The sequence below is a fragment of the Callorhinus ursinus genome, unplaced genomic scaffold (assembly GCF_003265705.2).
Source record: "Callorhinus ursinus isolate GAN/ISIS: 27379988/994484 unplaced genomic scaffold, GSC_fseal_2.0 scaffold7, whole genome shotgun sequence".
NCBI classification, from domain to species: Eukaryota; Metazoa; Chordata; class Mammalia; order Carnivora; family Otariidae; genus Callorhinus; species Callorhinus ursinus.
The window spans coordinates 56,890,521-56,903,440 of NW_027397069.1; the positions used below are offsets into that span (position 1 = coordinate 56,890,521).

General features: G+C 48.2%; 1 protein-coding gene across 6 annotated transcripts in view; it reads right to left on the reverse strand.

Moving 5' to 3' along the window:
• The window catches only part of ATP7B (ATPase copper transporting beta), a 72,996-nt gene that overhangs the window by 32,196 nt on the left and 27,880 nt on the right, over positions 1 to 12,920 (reverse strand). For 5 of the 6 annotated variants that reach the window (XM_025875102.2, XM_073894611.1, XM_073894608.1 and 2 more), the window contains 3 exons: positions 9,739 to 10,969; positions 3,277 to 3,534; positions 1,016 to 1,179 (listed from right to left, as the gene is read on the reverse strand). In XM_025875102.2, the coding sequence (XP_025730887.1) occupies positions 1,016 to 1,179; positions 3,277 to 3,534; positions 9,739 to 10,924 (1,608 nt within the window). In that variant the 5' untranslated portion in view covers positions 10,925 to 10,969. The remainder of the gene's footprint in view (positions 1 to 1,015; positions 1,180 to 3,276; positions 3,535 to 9,738; positions 10,970 to 12,920) is intronic. The other variant, XM_073894609.1, reaches the window with a different exon arrangement.

A 12,920-nucleotide genomic window follows, 5' to 3' on the forward strand; every position in this document is an offset into this window, starting at 1 on the left:
AAACAATGTTTTCACCTTTCCCAATAACATTCATGATCTAGATTTTCCACAGTGGTCTGAGCCGGCAGAGGCATCCCCATCGGGGCTGGGGTCTGCAGCGGGGGCTGTGCTCCGGCCTCAGGGGTGCCGAGGGCTGGAAGCCGGAGAGCAGAACACTTCGCCTGACCACACACCGGGAGGCCCATCCAGTGCAGAGGGTTTGCTCGACAAAGAATGCCCCTTATCAAGAGCTCAAAGTGCCACTTGCATCCTTAGTACTCAAACATTTACTTACCGCTAATGGCAGTGACTAAACATGGTAAAGGAGTAAGACCCTTCCTCCCCGGTACAACGGCATTACTCAATTCCTTGTCCTAAGCCTCCCTTTATTTACACAAAAAGAGCTTTATACAGAAGTGCTTGTGAATACAGCGTAGTGGAAATGCTAGACATGCCCAGTATTGCGATGATGTGCTGTCATGTACAGCTGGTAACATGGGCAGACAGCAAATAACAGCCTCCCCCACCACCCTGGCATCCACCCTTGGTCGCCACCACAGGGTGGCTGCTATGGAACACTGGTCGCCAGTTACCTTCCAGACACCCCTGTGCCTACAGTTGGGCTGTGATAGCACCGGTGGCCCCGGCTACCACGCTGACTCACCTCCTCTGGCCTCAAGACGCCTCTGGGCTTTTTGGAATGTGTTCAGGTTCAACACCCTCAAACCCAAGCTCTAGACAGCTGCCATTTACATTCTTCTTCTTCCCACACTCCCTCCGCTCACCTCCCCCTCCGCCTCGCACTGTGAATGCGCCTAGTGGGGTGCAGCCCTATGACTGTGACAGCCCCAACATTCCCTCACAAAATGAACAGGTCATCGTTGTTGGCTTCGAAGGAAAACAAAACAAACAAAACCCCAATAACACACAGGATATGTGTAAAACGGGAGAAGTTTCCTGGCCCCTGTCGGAGGCCTGCAGCCCTGAGGCCCCAGCTCCTGCCCCCAGCTCCTGCCCAGCCACCGGCCGCACTTACGATCAGCTCGAGGTCGCCATCTGAGTCTGTGTAGTCTTCCATTACTGCTGCCTCAAAGCCCAAGTCCTGGATGAGCTGAGCTATCTCCAGTGGCTGGATGACTTCTGGGTTATACTTAACCTCTGCCTTTCCGGCCATCAGGGCAACCAGCACCGAGAGAATACCTGGAACCATCGGGCCACAGTTATAAGACTCCAGGCAAGGCCTCTGGGATGACAGAGTCAACATAACCTAACAAAGAAAAACATCTGCCCCAGAAGCCTCTAGAAGAGGAGTTCTCAAACCTGACTGCACATTAGGATCACTTGGGGATCACCAGACCTGGCCCTAAACTCAAACCAGTTAAATCAGAATCCCTCAGGGTGGGTGCCAGGCAACTTTAATGCACCAGCCAAGTGTGAGAACCAGTGTTCTAGAACAATGCTTCTCACATTTTGATGGGCACACGAACCCCCTGAGGACCTTGTTAAACTCCAGATTCTGGTTCAGTTGGTCTGGAGTGGGTCTAGGGTTCTGCAGATGCACCCTGCTCCCAGACAGTGTCTGTGCGGCTGGCTGGGTGCTACTGAGTCAGGCTCCAGAAGATGCCGAGGGTGCCAAGGGCACACACCTCACAGCAAGGGGTACCGTCTGCAGCTTGCAACTACCGTTCCATCAATGGTGGGCTTTTTTCTTCAGATATTTTTCACACACAGAAAAAAAAATTCTTTCGAAAGTAGTTTTCCTTACTCTTTTTCACTCTGTAAGCCCTTTCAGAAGTGGAAGAGAAATCCCAGACTGCAGATCATATCCAACATATGACAGTTTGGTTTACAACTTTTTGGCTTTATGATGGTGCAAAGGTGATACACGTTCAGTAGAAACCGCACTTCAAATTGTGGATTTGGACCTTTTCTGGGGCTAGCGCTATGCTGTACAGCCCTCTCTGGAGATCTGCACAGTGGCTGAGCGCCTCAGCTCCCATCAGCTGTTGGAACAACCGACACACGTTCTGATCCGCTTCAGGTCGGTTCAGCCAAGCTATAATGTTCCCTAGGTTAGGTGGATTAAATGTATTTTCGACTTACAGTATTTTCAGTGTATGATGAGTTTATTGGGACATAACGCTATTGTAAGTCCAGTGAGATCTGTACCTTGCTAACACTATTGTGTGAGTTTGAGGGGGAAACACGACTCATTCACATAAAAGAAAGACACGTGCTTTAGAAAGGATGCCATAATGGATAAAAATGGGGGAGTCAAGTCAGGAAAAGAACCACAGGCACTGTGAGATATAGGATATTTTATGAGCAGCCAGCCCATGGATGACAAGCATGCCTCAATTTGCAAACAGTCATTCTAGAGCTCCAGGACACATACAGCATAGGGAACCAGAGGCTGGAAACGTGTCACCTTACTTTAGGGCTGACTGTGAATGCCAAGGAGTCTGAGCAGAGAGATACATGGAGAGAGAGAAAGTGACTCTGCTGGAGTCAGGGTTAAGATATTTCCCAAACAAAAGACTAGGATCGGATTATTGCTGCACTTTCAGGTTTAAGAGACAGTATTGGAAATGCAGTTTAGAGGACAACACTGTGGCACTTCCACAACACTGTGATTTACAGGAGCAAAGGATGGGACGTTCAAAACTGCCACTTCTCCACAAACTGCAGGCTATGTACTCATGCGACAGTGTGAGGCCGATGGCTGGGGCTGGAGGGGAAAACAGAGATGACCACCAGGACAAGCTAACTGAGGAAGCTACCCACGGAATGTGCCAGGACCTTTACACTGCACTTTCCATCACTAACTCACTCAGAGATATATTCTATTCTATCTTAAACGAGCTAAACACTTCCAAAAGAACACAATGCCAAGTGCCCAAGAACATCAGACAGACTTCTCTGCTATCATACAATGAACTTGCTGCCAAATGATCAGGGCTGCTGATAAACTGAGTCAGTTGGGACTGTGAAGGGAGAGCACGATGCCCATTCTGCTGCCCACAGCATCTGACAGCCCGCACACGCAGCCTCCCCAAGTCTAACGTGGGGGCAGACCTCTTACCTGCTTTTTTTTTTTTTAAGATTTTATTTATTTATTTGACAGAGAGAGACACACAGAGAGCAGGAACACAAGCAGGGGGAGTGGGAGAGGGAGAAGCAGGCTTCCCGCGGAGCAGGGAGCCCGATGTGGGCCTCGATCCCAGGACCCTGGCAGGATCATGACCTGAGCCGAAGGCAGACGCTTAAGCACTGAGCCACCCAGGCGCCCCCTCTTACCTGCTTCTTTCTGCAGGTTTCTCTCTATATTGGACACACAGGATGCACAGGTCATGCCCCTGATCTGTAAAAAGCACTTCTGGGGTGCCGCTGTGGTAGAGGCTTGCAGGGACTGTGACGAGGAGCTGGGGTTGTGGCTTTTAGGGAGCCCCCCAGCATGGGGAGCCCCTTCCTGCGCAGACACAGGTACGCCAGCTGTGGGGTGCGCTGAGGAATTCCCCGCGCTATGATTTCCAACATGGTTGCTATAACAGTTTTCTAGAATAAAATGTAAGAAATCATTCAGATTAGAAGAATAACTTTTTTTAGAACGGGAGGTTCAAGCCTGACGGAAGCAAATGAGAGCTCCTGAAGAAGCTCCATGGGGGTTGGTTTCCATCACTGCCCCCCTCCCACCAGAGACAGAGGCACACAATTGCAGACATATGAAAAGATGCCAATACTCAAGAATGGAATGTTCCAGCTGGATGCGTGCTCTAATTAGACGATGACAACAAGAACTCACCAGGCCCTCCACTAAGCACACGGATGACCTCCTTTAAAATAGCTGTACAATATCTTGTACAGATAGAGAAATGGGTTAAAGAAATTTAAAAATGTGCCCCAAAACCCCTCAGGTAGTAAGTAATGAAGCTAGCTTCTAAACCAGGTCTCTTCACCCCCAGGATCTATACCTTTAAGTATCACATTCTCCTTAGCAGAGGTTTGTCCCCCCACCCCCAAGAATCCAATGGACCCTAAACCCCTTTACTGAGTTGTTTGCCTTTCCCTATTGTTTGCTTGCATCCTGGATGTGCTCTGGACACGAGTCCGTGTCAGGTGACCGCACCACCCGTACCTGTTCCGGGCTGTGTTCTGCACCTGTACCCTCAGCTCGTGGTGGCTCTTCTGACAAAACAAGTCCTGAATGGTAATGAGGCCCAACTTACCAGCCAACTAAACCAGCTTTAATGGTTAGTATGTTTTGTGCTCCAGTAGCAGATCTGTCTGCCTAAACACTGAAAATATTCATACGGTTTCCTTCTAGAAGCTGTTAACTTTCATAAACTTCCATATCAGGCCTATACCATACTGCAAATTAACTTTGTGTAAGTTAAGAGGTGAGACTTAAGGTTAATTTTCCATTTGGATAGCCAGTTGATCCAGCTCCATAAACTGAAAAGATCATCCTCTCCCCCATTGCGTTCTGGGGATGAGAGTGCAGACATCATTGGGGGCCATTTTTCTGCCCACCACATACATACCTACATCAGTAACTAATCACCCCAGTCAAGATCTAGGATGTTTCCATCACTCCAGAAAGTCACACAATTTTGATGACAGAAAGTACTTTTAAGAGTATATATAAAAGAAAAAAAAAAGAGTATATACAAAAGATAATTATATCATTTAACAATGAACTCTCATTATTTGAAAATCCAAGCTGCAGAAGACAGAAGTTGGCATTAACGTGTACTGAGAATAGGCCATGACTTTCAAGTTTTTCTAAATAAATCTCACACCCTGGGATGTTTTGCTCGTTTTCTGAAAGGTGGCTTAAAAACAATTCCACTCATTCTAGGGGTCCAGTTGATTGACCCTTTCAGCACCTTCAGTGAAAACCCTCCATCACTCTGGCCTCACAGGACCTCTCTACCTTCTTGATGCAGGGACCACACCTCACCCACCAGCACAGGTATACTCTCCTGGTCTTGGTCATTGTTCAAAATGACTCTGCCCTTTGGATCTCAAATTCACGAAAGCTGTTTTGTGGCCACAACCTCTCAACATTCTATCTCCTACACCCATCCATCTGCACTGTACCTGTCCAACCCCCCTGCACCTGTTCAACCCCTCCCTATTTTCCCACTCCAACACCAGTTTTCTGGATTCACCTGCCTTTCTATCCAAATATAGTGGTCACCAATTTTAACAATATTTGTACTATTACAGAGAATTTTGTACTCCCTTACTAACCTACAACTTACACATTGCCATTCTCCCACATTGGAATTTAACTCACCTAAATTCTGAGCTTCTGGAGATTGTTAAAGAAAGCTGAAATAAACTAACAAAACCCAAACAAGTCCTTTTTCTTCATCCATCTACGCTAAGACTATGAGTGGGCATGTAAATCGATTTGGCTTTCTGGAAGTCTACTTGACAATATTATCAAAAACAGTACTTCTAACTGCCTGGCACTTAGTAGAGGCACAATAAATATTTGTAATGGAATGAAATAAAGTTTATATTCTGTGACCCAATAATTAATGCTTTCAGGTATTTACCATAAGGAAATAACTAAGTATGTGCATAAAATGTAGCCTCAAAGACCGCCATCAGTATTATTTACAATCATATGCACACAAAGTAGATGAGAACGGTCCAATCGGAAACTGACTGAGTTATGGTGCATCCATACAACAGAACACCATGCAGCCGCTGAAGGTGGTGATACAGACATATGGATCGACCTATAAGCATGTTTATGATGCAGGGTGAAGGAGATTACAAGACCACCATGTATACTGTAATCTACCAAATACAATGTATCTATGCATTTCTAAATATAAATTATATATGCCTTGGGGAAAGTCCAGAAGAGTATATATGAAATGAAATGCACCATGTGGATATTGGGGGGGAAGCATACTCTAGACCCGGGAGACAGCAAGTACAAGACCCTGAGGTGAGAACAAGCCTGCTATGAGGATTGGAAAGGGGTTAGAAAGGTAGGGAGTCAGGGAGGGGGTTTCTAGATCACCCTAATGTCTCCCTCTCACAACACAGATGGGAAGGTTTCGGAGTCTCAACAGAGTAACAGGAACACTGTGAATGCTGGGTAGTAAACAGACTGTAAAGTTGAAAGGCAAGAAGCAGGGAGACTATTTCCGAGCCTCTTCCAGGATCCAGGACACATAGGATGGCGGCTTGCAGCAGGGTGCTGGCCTGTCTGACCTTACCGCCCATTACTTATACTCAAGTTCCACCCAAGCCAGACTGCTCCCAAGACAGAGCGGGAGGACTCCCACCCAGGGCCTGTGCTGGGTCTCCTCCATCTTGTCTGGTGCAGTCCTGCCCTTTTCTGCCTGCTAAGACCCTGAAGTCTGACCCAAGCCCAGCTCCAAATTCACCTCTATCATCAAGTCCAGATACTGGATTTTCTCCTCCTCTTCTGAATCTCAAAGTGCTCTACCTACACTTTCCTTGTCACATTTATTCCAACCTGCCTTGGATGATGGGACTCTGATGTGCTTCCCTGCTAAGAGTGTGAACCACATGTGGGCAGGTCTGGGACGGTCTCTGAGCACTCACGGCAGCCAGTACAGTGCCTGGGACCCAGACGCCCCGCAACACGTGCTGGGATGAGGGAACAGTGCCCCAAGAGGGACACTGCCCATTGACAAGGGTGAGGGAACATGTTACACATGACAGAGGACTTTTCCTCACGGTATGTTCATAAAGCCGTTCAACTGTTCATTTATTCATTCAAAAAGTACTTACCATGCAAACCAGAGCACACACGCAGAGCTGATTTCTAGACACAAACCAGGTCCAAATGCATTTTCAGCTGTCCAGTAGGCTGGCTGAAATTCAACGCCTGCCACTTGCCCATGTGCTCTCAGACCGTTCCCTTTCCTCTCCCTGCTCTATCGTCAAGGGAGCTGATCCTGCAAAACCACTTTCCCCAGGTTCCCTTGCTAACTGGCTTCTGATTAAATTTGGCATGTGGGAGGTAACCAGTGGGAAAGGATAGGACAGAAAGAGGGAAAGCCCGAAGAGTTTCCCTTCTATCTACTGGGAGCCCGGCTCCCGGCCAAAGCCTCTAAGTAGCTCCAGGGCTGCCAGCTGGTACCAGGCAACCTCAGCCCCCAGGCTCTCGTGGCGCCCTCTTCCCTCAGACCCTCCTGTGGGGCACCAGCTTCTGCTCTCAGTCATCTCTTGGTTTCCTTCCCATTCCCTGTGTGGCTGGTGATTCAGCTCTCTCTACCATCTCTGAGCAGTTCCCCAGATTCAACCCTGCCACTGAGCTACCCCATGAGCCCACCTGTCACAGCCTTTGCTTTCTCTTTCACTCCCCCCACAAACACCTACTGTGCACTAGGTGCTGCTGAGTCCAAGGAGAAACAACATGGTTTGAAGACTGTGTTCAAGGAGCTCCTCTTTCTGATCATTCCAGAATGACCAAATACAAATAATGCCTTTTTAGCATTTAAGTGGCTATGAAGATAGTCATCAGCACACTATGGTTTCTCCTAAATTATAAAGACGGCCAGGTGAAATACAAAATGCCCAGCCAAATTTGAATTTCAGATAAACAACAAATAACTTCTTAGTATAAGTCTGTCTCAAATATTGCGTGGGACACACTTAAACTGAAACAGTATTCACTGCTTATCTGAAATTCAAATCCAACTAGGTGTCCTATATCTTTATTTGCTAAATCTAGTACAATAAATACCTCTCGGGCTAAAAACATAATTCTCATAATTCTGGCCAATAAAAAGCACTGCTCTTTTCTTTCTACACTTACTTAGTCAAATCCAATTATTCTGGATTATGCAGTTCAATGCAAACTTCTTCTTCCTGCCAACAACCCGATTCTACGGTTGGAAGGCTTGAAACCTCACACAAATATAGCAGATGATGACTCTGTATTATATTTCCTACCTTTTAAGTACAGGATTTACTGTTTCATTGTGTTCTCCTCATTGATTTTTGTTTAAAAACTCCTTACTGAAACTTGGTACAAAAGACAAAGTACAGAACGGGGCCAAGTCATTGCACATGACTTACCCACTCCCTTTAAGGATGTGTGTGCAGGGCAGCACCAAGACAGAGCGAACTTTTCAAGGAGACACACTTTATCTTGGCGGCCACCACGAAGCGGACGTGGGAAACCCACGTCCAGCTGGCCCTGAGCGCGGCCACGGGTCTTCGCCCACAAGCCCTTCTTGGAGCCAGGCTGGCTGCAGCGTAGACTGACGGCACTCTACTGGCCTGACCCGGCCGGCAACTCACACGGCCGCACAGGGCCTGTATCCTGGGAGCAAAGCCGTGAAAACACTGCTGCCCACACAGTTGTCCCTCGCATGTCCAGCTCTCCCTCCTCACCTTCAGCCTCTCTGCAAACCCCCTACGTACCTATCACCTTCTCTATCCCTCCTCGGCTAAGCTCCTGGAGGGCCGCGCCCAACCCCCCCAACCATGCAGCTGGGCACCCCCTCGCCCGAGCCGCCTCTTCCTAGTTACATGGAGCCTGAGACCCCATAAGCCCCCTCCTTGAAACAGCTTCCTTTGCTTCCAGGGTGCCGTCCTCGTCTGTGAAAATCTCCTTCTCTAGACACCCTTCCTTCCACACCAGTGCCGTCACATTCTTCCCTCTGCCCGTCCCGGCTCACACTCACTTTCCCCGGCCTTCTGTCATTTCTCACGGCTCCCGCCACCCAAATCTGCATTTCCAGCCCCACTCTCCCAGAATTCAACCCAACACTCTGCTGTCCTCCAGTATCTACGCAGCTCGCGCTGGCCGCAGGCTCTCCCTTTCCTCCACAGCCTGTCCCATCACACCACTCATCTGGACCAAGCTTCCTGGATGCAACCTCCTGGGTGTCGTTCTAATCCATCTCTTGCTCTCCAGCCCCACATCATCTCTCATCCAGCCTCCCATGCGGTCTCTGTGCCCCAATCCACACTGCACCGACACCGACTGGCCTGCTCAGGTGTGAGCTCACCTGCGCTGCCTCTTGATTAAAACCCACCGCTGACACCCCTCACCTTTACGGTACAGTCCAACCTCAGCAGGACGTGCAGCCCATTCGGAGTGGCCCACCTGAGGTCCAGCCTGTCTCACCTCCTCCTGAGTCCTGACACTCAGGACGCTCCTCTCGGCTCCCCCAGCACACTGAGCTGCCTCCAGCGTCCTGGCCTCCGTCCCCTGCCCTTGCTGGCTCCTGCCACACTATGACATAGGCTCTCGGGAGAGCCCACCACGCACAGGTCCCGGCACATGGCAGAAAGGCGCACTTCTTCCCACAGCCATCAGGAGGGCAAGGGCAACCATCACTGCATCGCCTCCTTAATTCCCACTTTCAACGGAATGGGCTCCAGCTGGTGAGACCAAGGTTCCGTTTTTACTGTTCTGTTCAGCAGAGAAATCTCAGAATATGATGACGGTTCCTTTGGAGAGAGAAGGCCCTGATGTTCTCACAGGACTCTTTTTTAAAAAGAACACAGAATCGGAGTTCTCTTCAGAAAAAAACAAAGAACTTAACATCTTCGTCCCAGCTACATGAGAGGCGAAATCTACACACCAGAAAATTCTCTCTCTTCTACCCTGACACAAGCTGCAGAATTTGGTCACCCCTGCTGACAAGTGAGCAGCGAGTGTGCCCCCCCCCACCCTGCAGGCACTATGTCGTAAGGAGAAAGAAGGAAAGAAGGAGAACCCCGGGTTGTGCTTCACATGGCTCAACTACATACCAAAAAGAACTGAAGTCTCAAATCCCATGTCTTCAACAGCAGCTCGGAGTTCTTCTGGGTTAATTACAGAGGGATCATAGAGCACCACTCCGGTCCCGTCAGCCAGAGAGACTGATATTTGCCGCACCCCTTCCCTTTGGGAGATCAGGCCTTCGATGGACTGGACACAGGATGCGCAGGTCATGCCAGCAATGACGAGCACCACAGTATTGCACACGCCCGGCGCCTGGGTTCTCGAGGCGGGGCCGGGGGCCCCACAGTTGGAAGACCTGCTACCTGTCCCACTCCCTGCTGCTCCATCAGGAGGAGAGACCTTGAAGTTCCCAGGTGGAAGAGCTTCAATGGCCCTCTGCAGGGCGCCTGCAGTGACACGAGAAGGGTCGTACTGTACTTGGGCGATTCTGTTCTCCAAGGACACTTGAATATTTTGAACCCCGGGGAGTTGGCCTATGTTTTCTTCAATATTCAGGACACAAGACTTACAGTGCATTCCATCCACTCTCAGTTGCAGGGTGGCCACATGGCTCCCATGGTGCCCCGAGGGCTCAGAGTTATTGAGATTCTGGTTATCAGAAGCCGAAGGTGTCTTTGGGTCCGTCCTCTGTAACCGCCCAATATCAATTGGTCCCAGGCTTACGGGCGCCACTCTGTTCTTGATGACAGCTTCAAAGCCCATGTCATTGACATGGTCCCTGAGGTCCTGGGGCTGGATAAGATAAGGCTGGTAGGTAATGACTGCTTCCTGGGTGCCGAGGGACACTCGGACCCTCACTACCCCTTGCAGTTTCCCAAGCCTGCCTTCGATGGAGCTGACGCAGGACTGGCAGGTCATGCCCTCCACCTGGAGCTTGACCACGGCCTCCAGGCCAGGCGAGGACCTTGAAGGCCAGGAGGCGGCCTTTCCTTCTGCGATGCTGGCCTCAAAGCCCATGTCCTCAATGTGCCGGCAAATCTGTGGCAGGCTCAGGATGGACGGCACGTACTTGACGGTCGCGCTGCCTTGTTCCAGGGAAACCTTAATGCTCACGACGCCTTTCAAGCTGGAAATCCTGCCCTCGATAGACTTCACACACGACTGGCAAGTCATGCCCGAAATGCTGATGGTGCTGCTGGTCATCTGAGGGGGGCACACGCCATCCAGGCCGCCTTCATAGCCAACATTGTCAAAGGCGAAACTCTGCTTCATTGCTGGCTCCCCGGCACGAGTGGGCAGAGAAAGTTTAGACAGGATCTAAAGGTTAAAGAAAGAGCATATTTTTTTTTTTTTTAGCCTTGAAACTAAATATTTGCTGAAATATCCCAGCTTGTCTGGCACTGAGAAAATGGAAAACAATGCCATGGGTGTCAAACCAGCCCGAGAGTTTAAGATCATAAAATGCAGGGAAAGAAAGCTATAAAAACATGACTGACCAAATGAAATGGTTCTGATGAGTTTCTTTTAGCTCGAACGTTCTGTGACTCTGAACCTAGACATCAACTGTCCACCTTGGCAAAATGTGTTTTCTTACCTAGAAGATGTGCAGGTTTCTCTAGGGAAGGAAGAGAGTGTGATACCACTCACAGGCACAAACGAGCGTGGCAGGCCCACCTGGGGCTGATTCCTGAAATCTCCCTGCAGAGCTTGGATCCTGCTGCAACACACATACGTAGACTGGGCAGCACCTTAATTGTGTCTCTCTTTCCAGGGGTGTCCATCTCATTCTCTTAGCAGGGGTTAAATTTAACCACCACATGGGCACGTGTTCCAAATGCAGACCTCCCAGGCCCTGTGGGGTCAGACCACAGGCCTGTGATAAAAGGTCTGGAAGTATGCTCCGTGAGCCAGGGGAAATGAGCAAGAGTGGCTGGACCTAGAGGGGCAGGAGGGGGAAGGCTGGAGGAACTTCTCAGTTTTGCCTCCACTGAGTGGCACTGTCCCCTTGGGGGTCTGGGACAGTTAAGAGTCGGTACCTATAAATCACAAGGGTTCCCTGAATTAAATGGACGCATTTTCTTAATGTACCAGAGCACAAGCATAATTTCCTGACTTCTTTCTTCCCGTAATGACCTGACTTCAGCCATTCTATTAGCAAAACCAAATCTTCCTTTTTTCGCAGGGCCCCAGCCTCCCCACACTCCTGATCAGAGATAGTTTTTATACCAGTACTATTATATGCTTCTCAAATTCAGGAACAGGCCTTTCTGTATGGTACATGATCAAAAAGCATGTCACTCTCTGTGCCTTCACAATCTTACCTATATATCTCCAGATGAATCTCAATTACATGGATTGATCTTCTCCGTATCCCTGTGCATAAAACACCTATCTTTCCAACTTCAGCTTTTGAGCAGCTTAGCAAAATGAAAGTTTAAATAATTTTCAAAGCAGACTATAAATGTTCATTTGTACATCCACAAAGGAAATCCTAAACTAGTCTGGGATTAATAATTATAAAGACTTGTTTTTAAAAAATATTCACTACAGTATTTTCTAAATAGTAGAGAAAAAAGAAAATAAGTAATTTATGGGATAGCAACTCAAGAGTTTATTGCATTAAATAAATATACTGAGATTACCTGTGGTATAAATATGGAAATGCAGTATATGATAAGGATGACATGGCACAACAGTTTTTTTTTTTTTTAAATAGTCAAGGCTGTTTTTTTTTTTTTTTAAAGATTTTATTTATTTATTTGAGAGAGAGAGAATGAGAGATAGAGAGCACGAGAGGGAAGAGGGTCAGAGGGAGAAGCAGACTCCCTGCGGAGCAGGAAGCCCGATGCGGGACTCAATCCTGGGACTCCAGGATCATGACCTGAGCTGAAGGCAGTCGCTTAACCAACTGAGCCACCCAGGTGCCCCGGCACAACAGTTTTAATGGACAACTGGGAAAAATAGAATTTGGAACCTATTTATCAAGAGCTATTTCAGCTAGCTCAGAGATGAAGATGTAAAAAGCAAAACAGTAATAATACAAGAAAACACAGGAAAATACCCATTATAATCTCAGGCAGGGGAAAGTCTAAATATGAAAAAAGAAACAGAAAAACAAGAAAATCCAAAAGCTATAGAAGACTGATAAATCTAACCACAATTAGGAGAAAACACTGCTCTAACCAAGGAAAAAGATAAATGAGAAACAGAGGGGGAGAAAAGATTTGCTTCGTATTAAGAGCTAATTTCCTTAAAATACAAAAAGCTC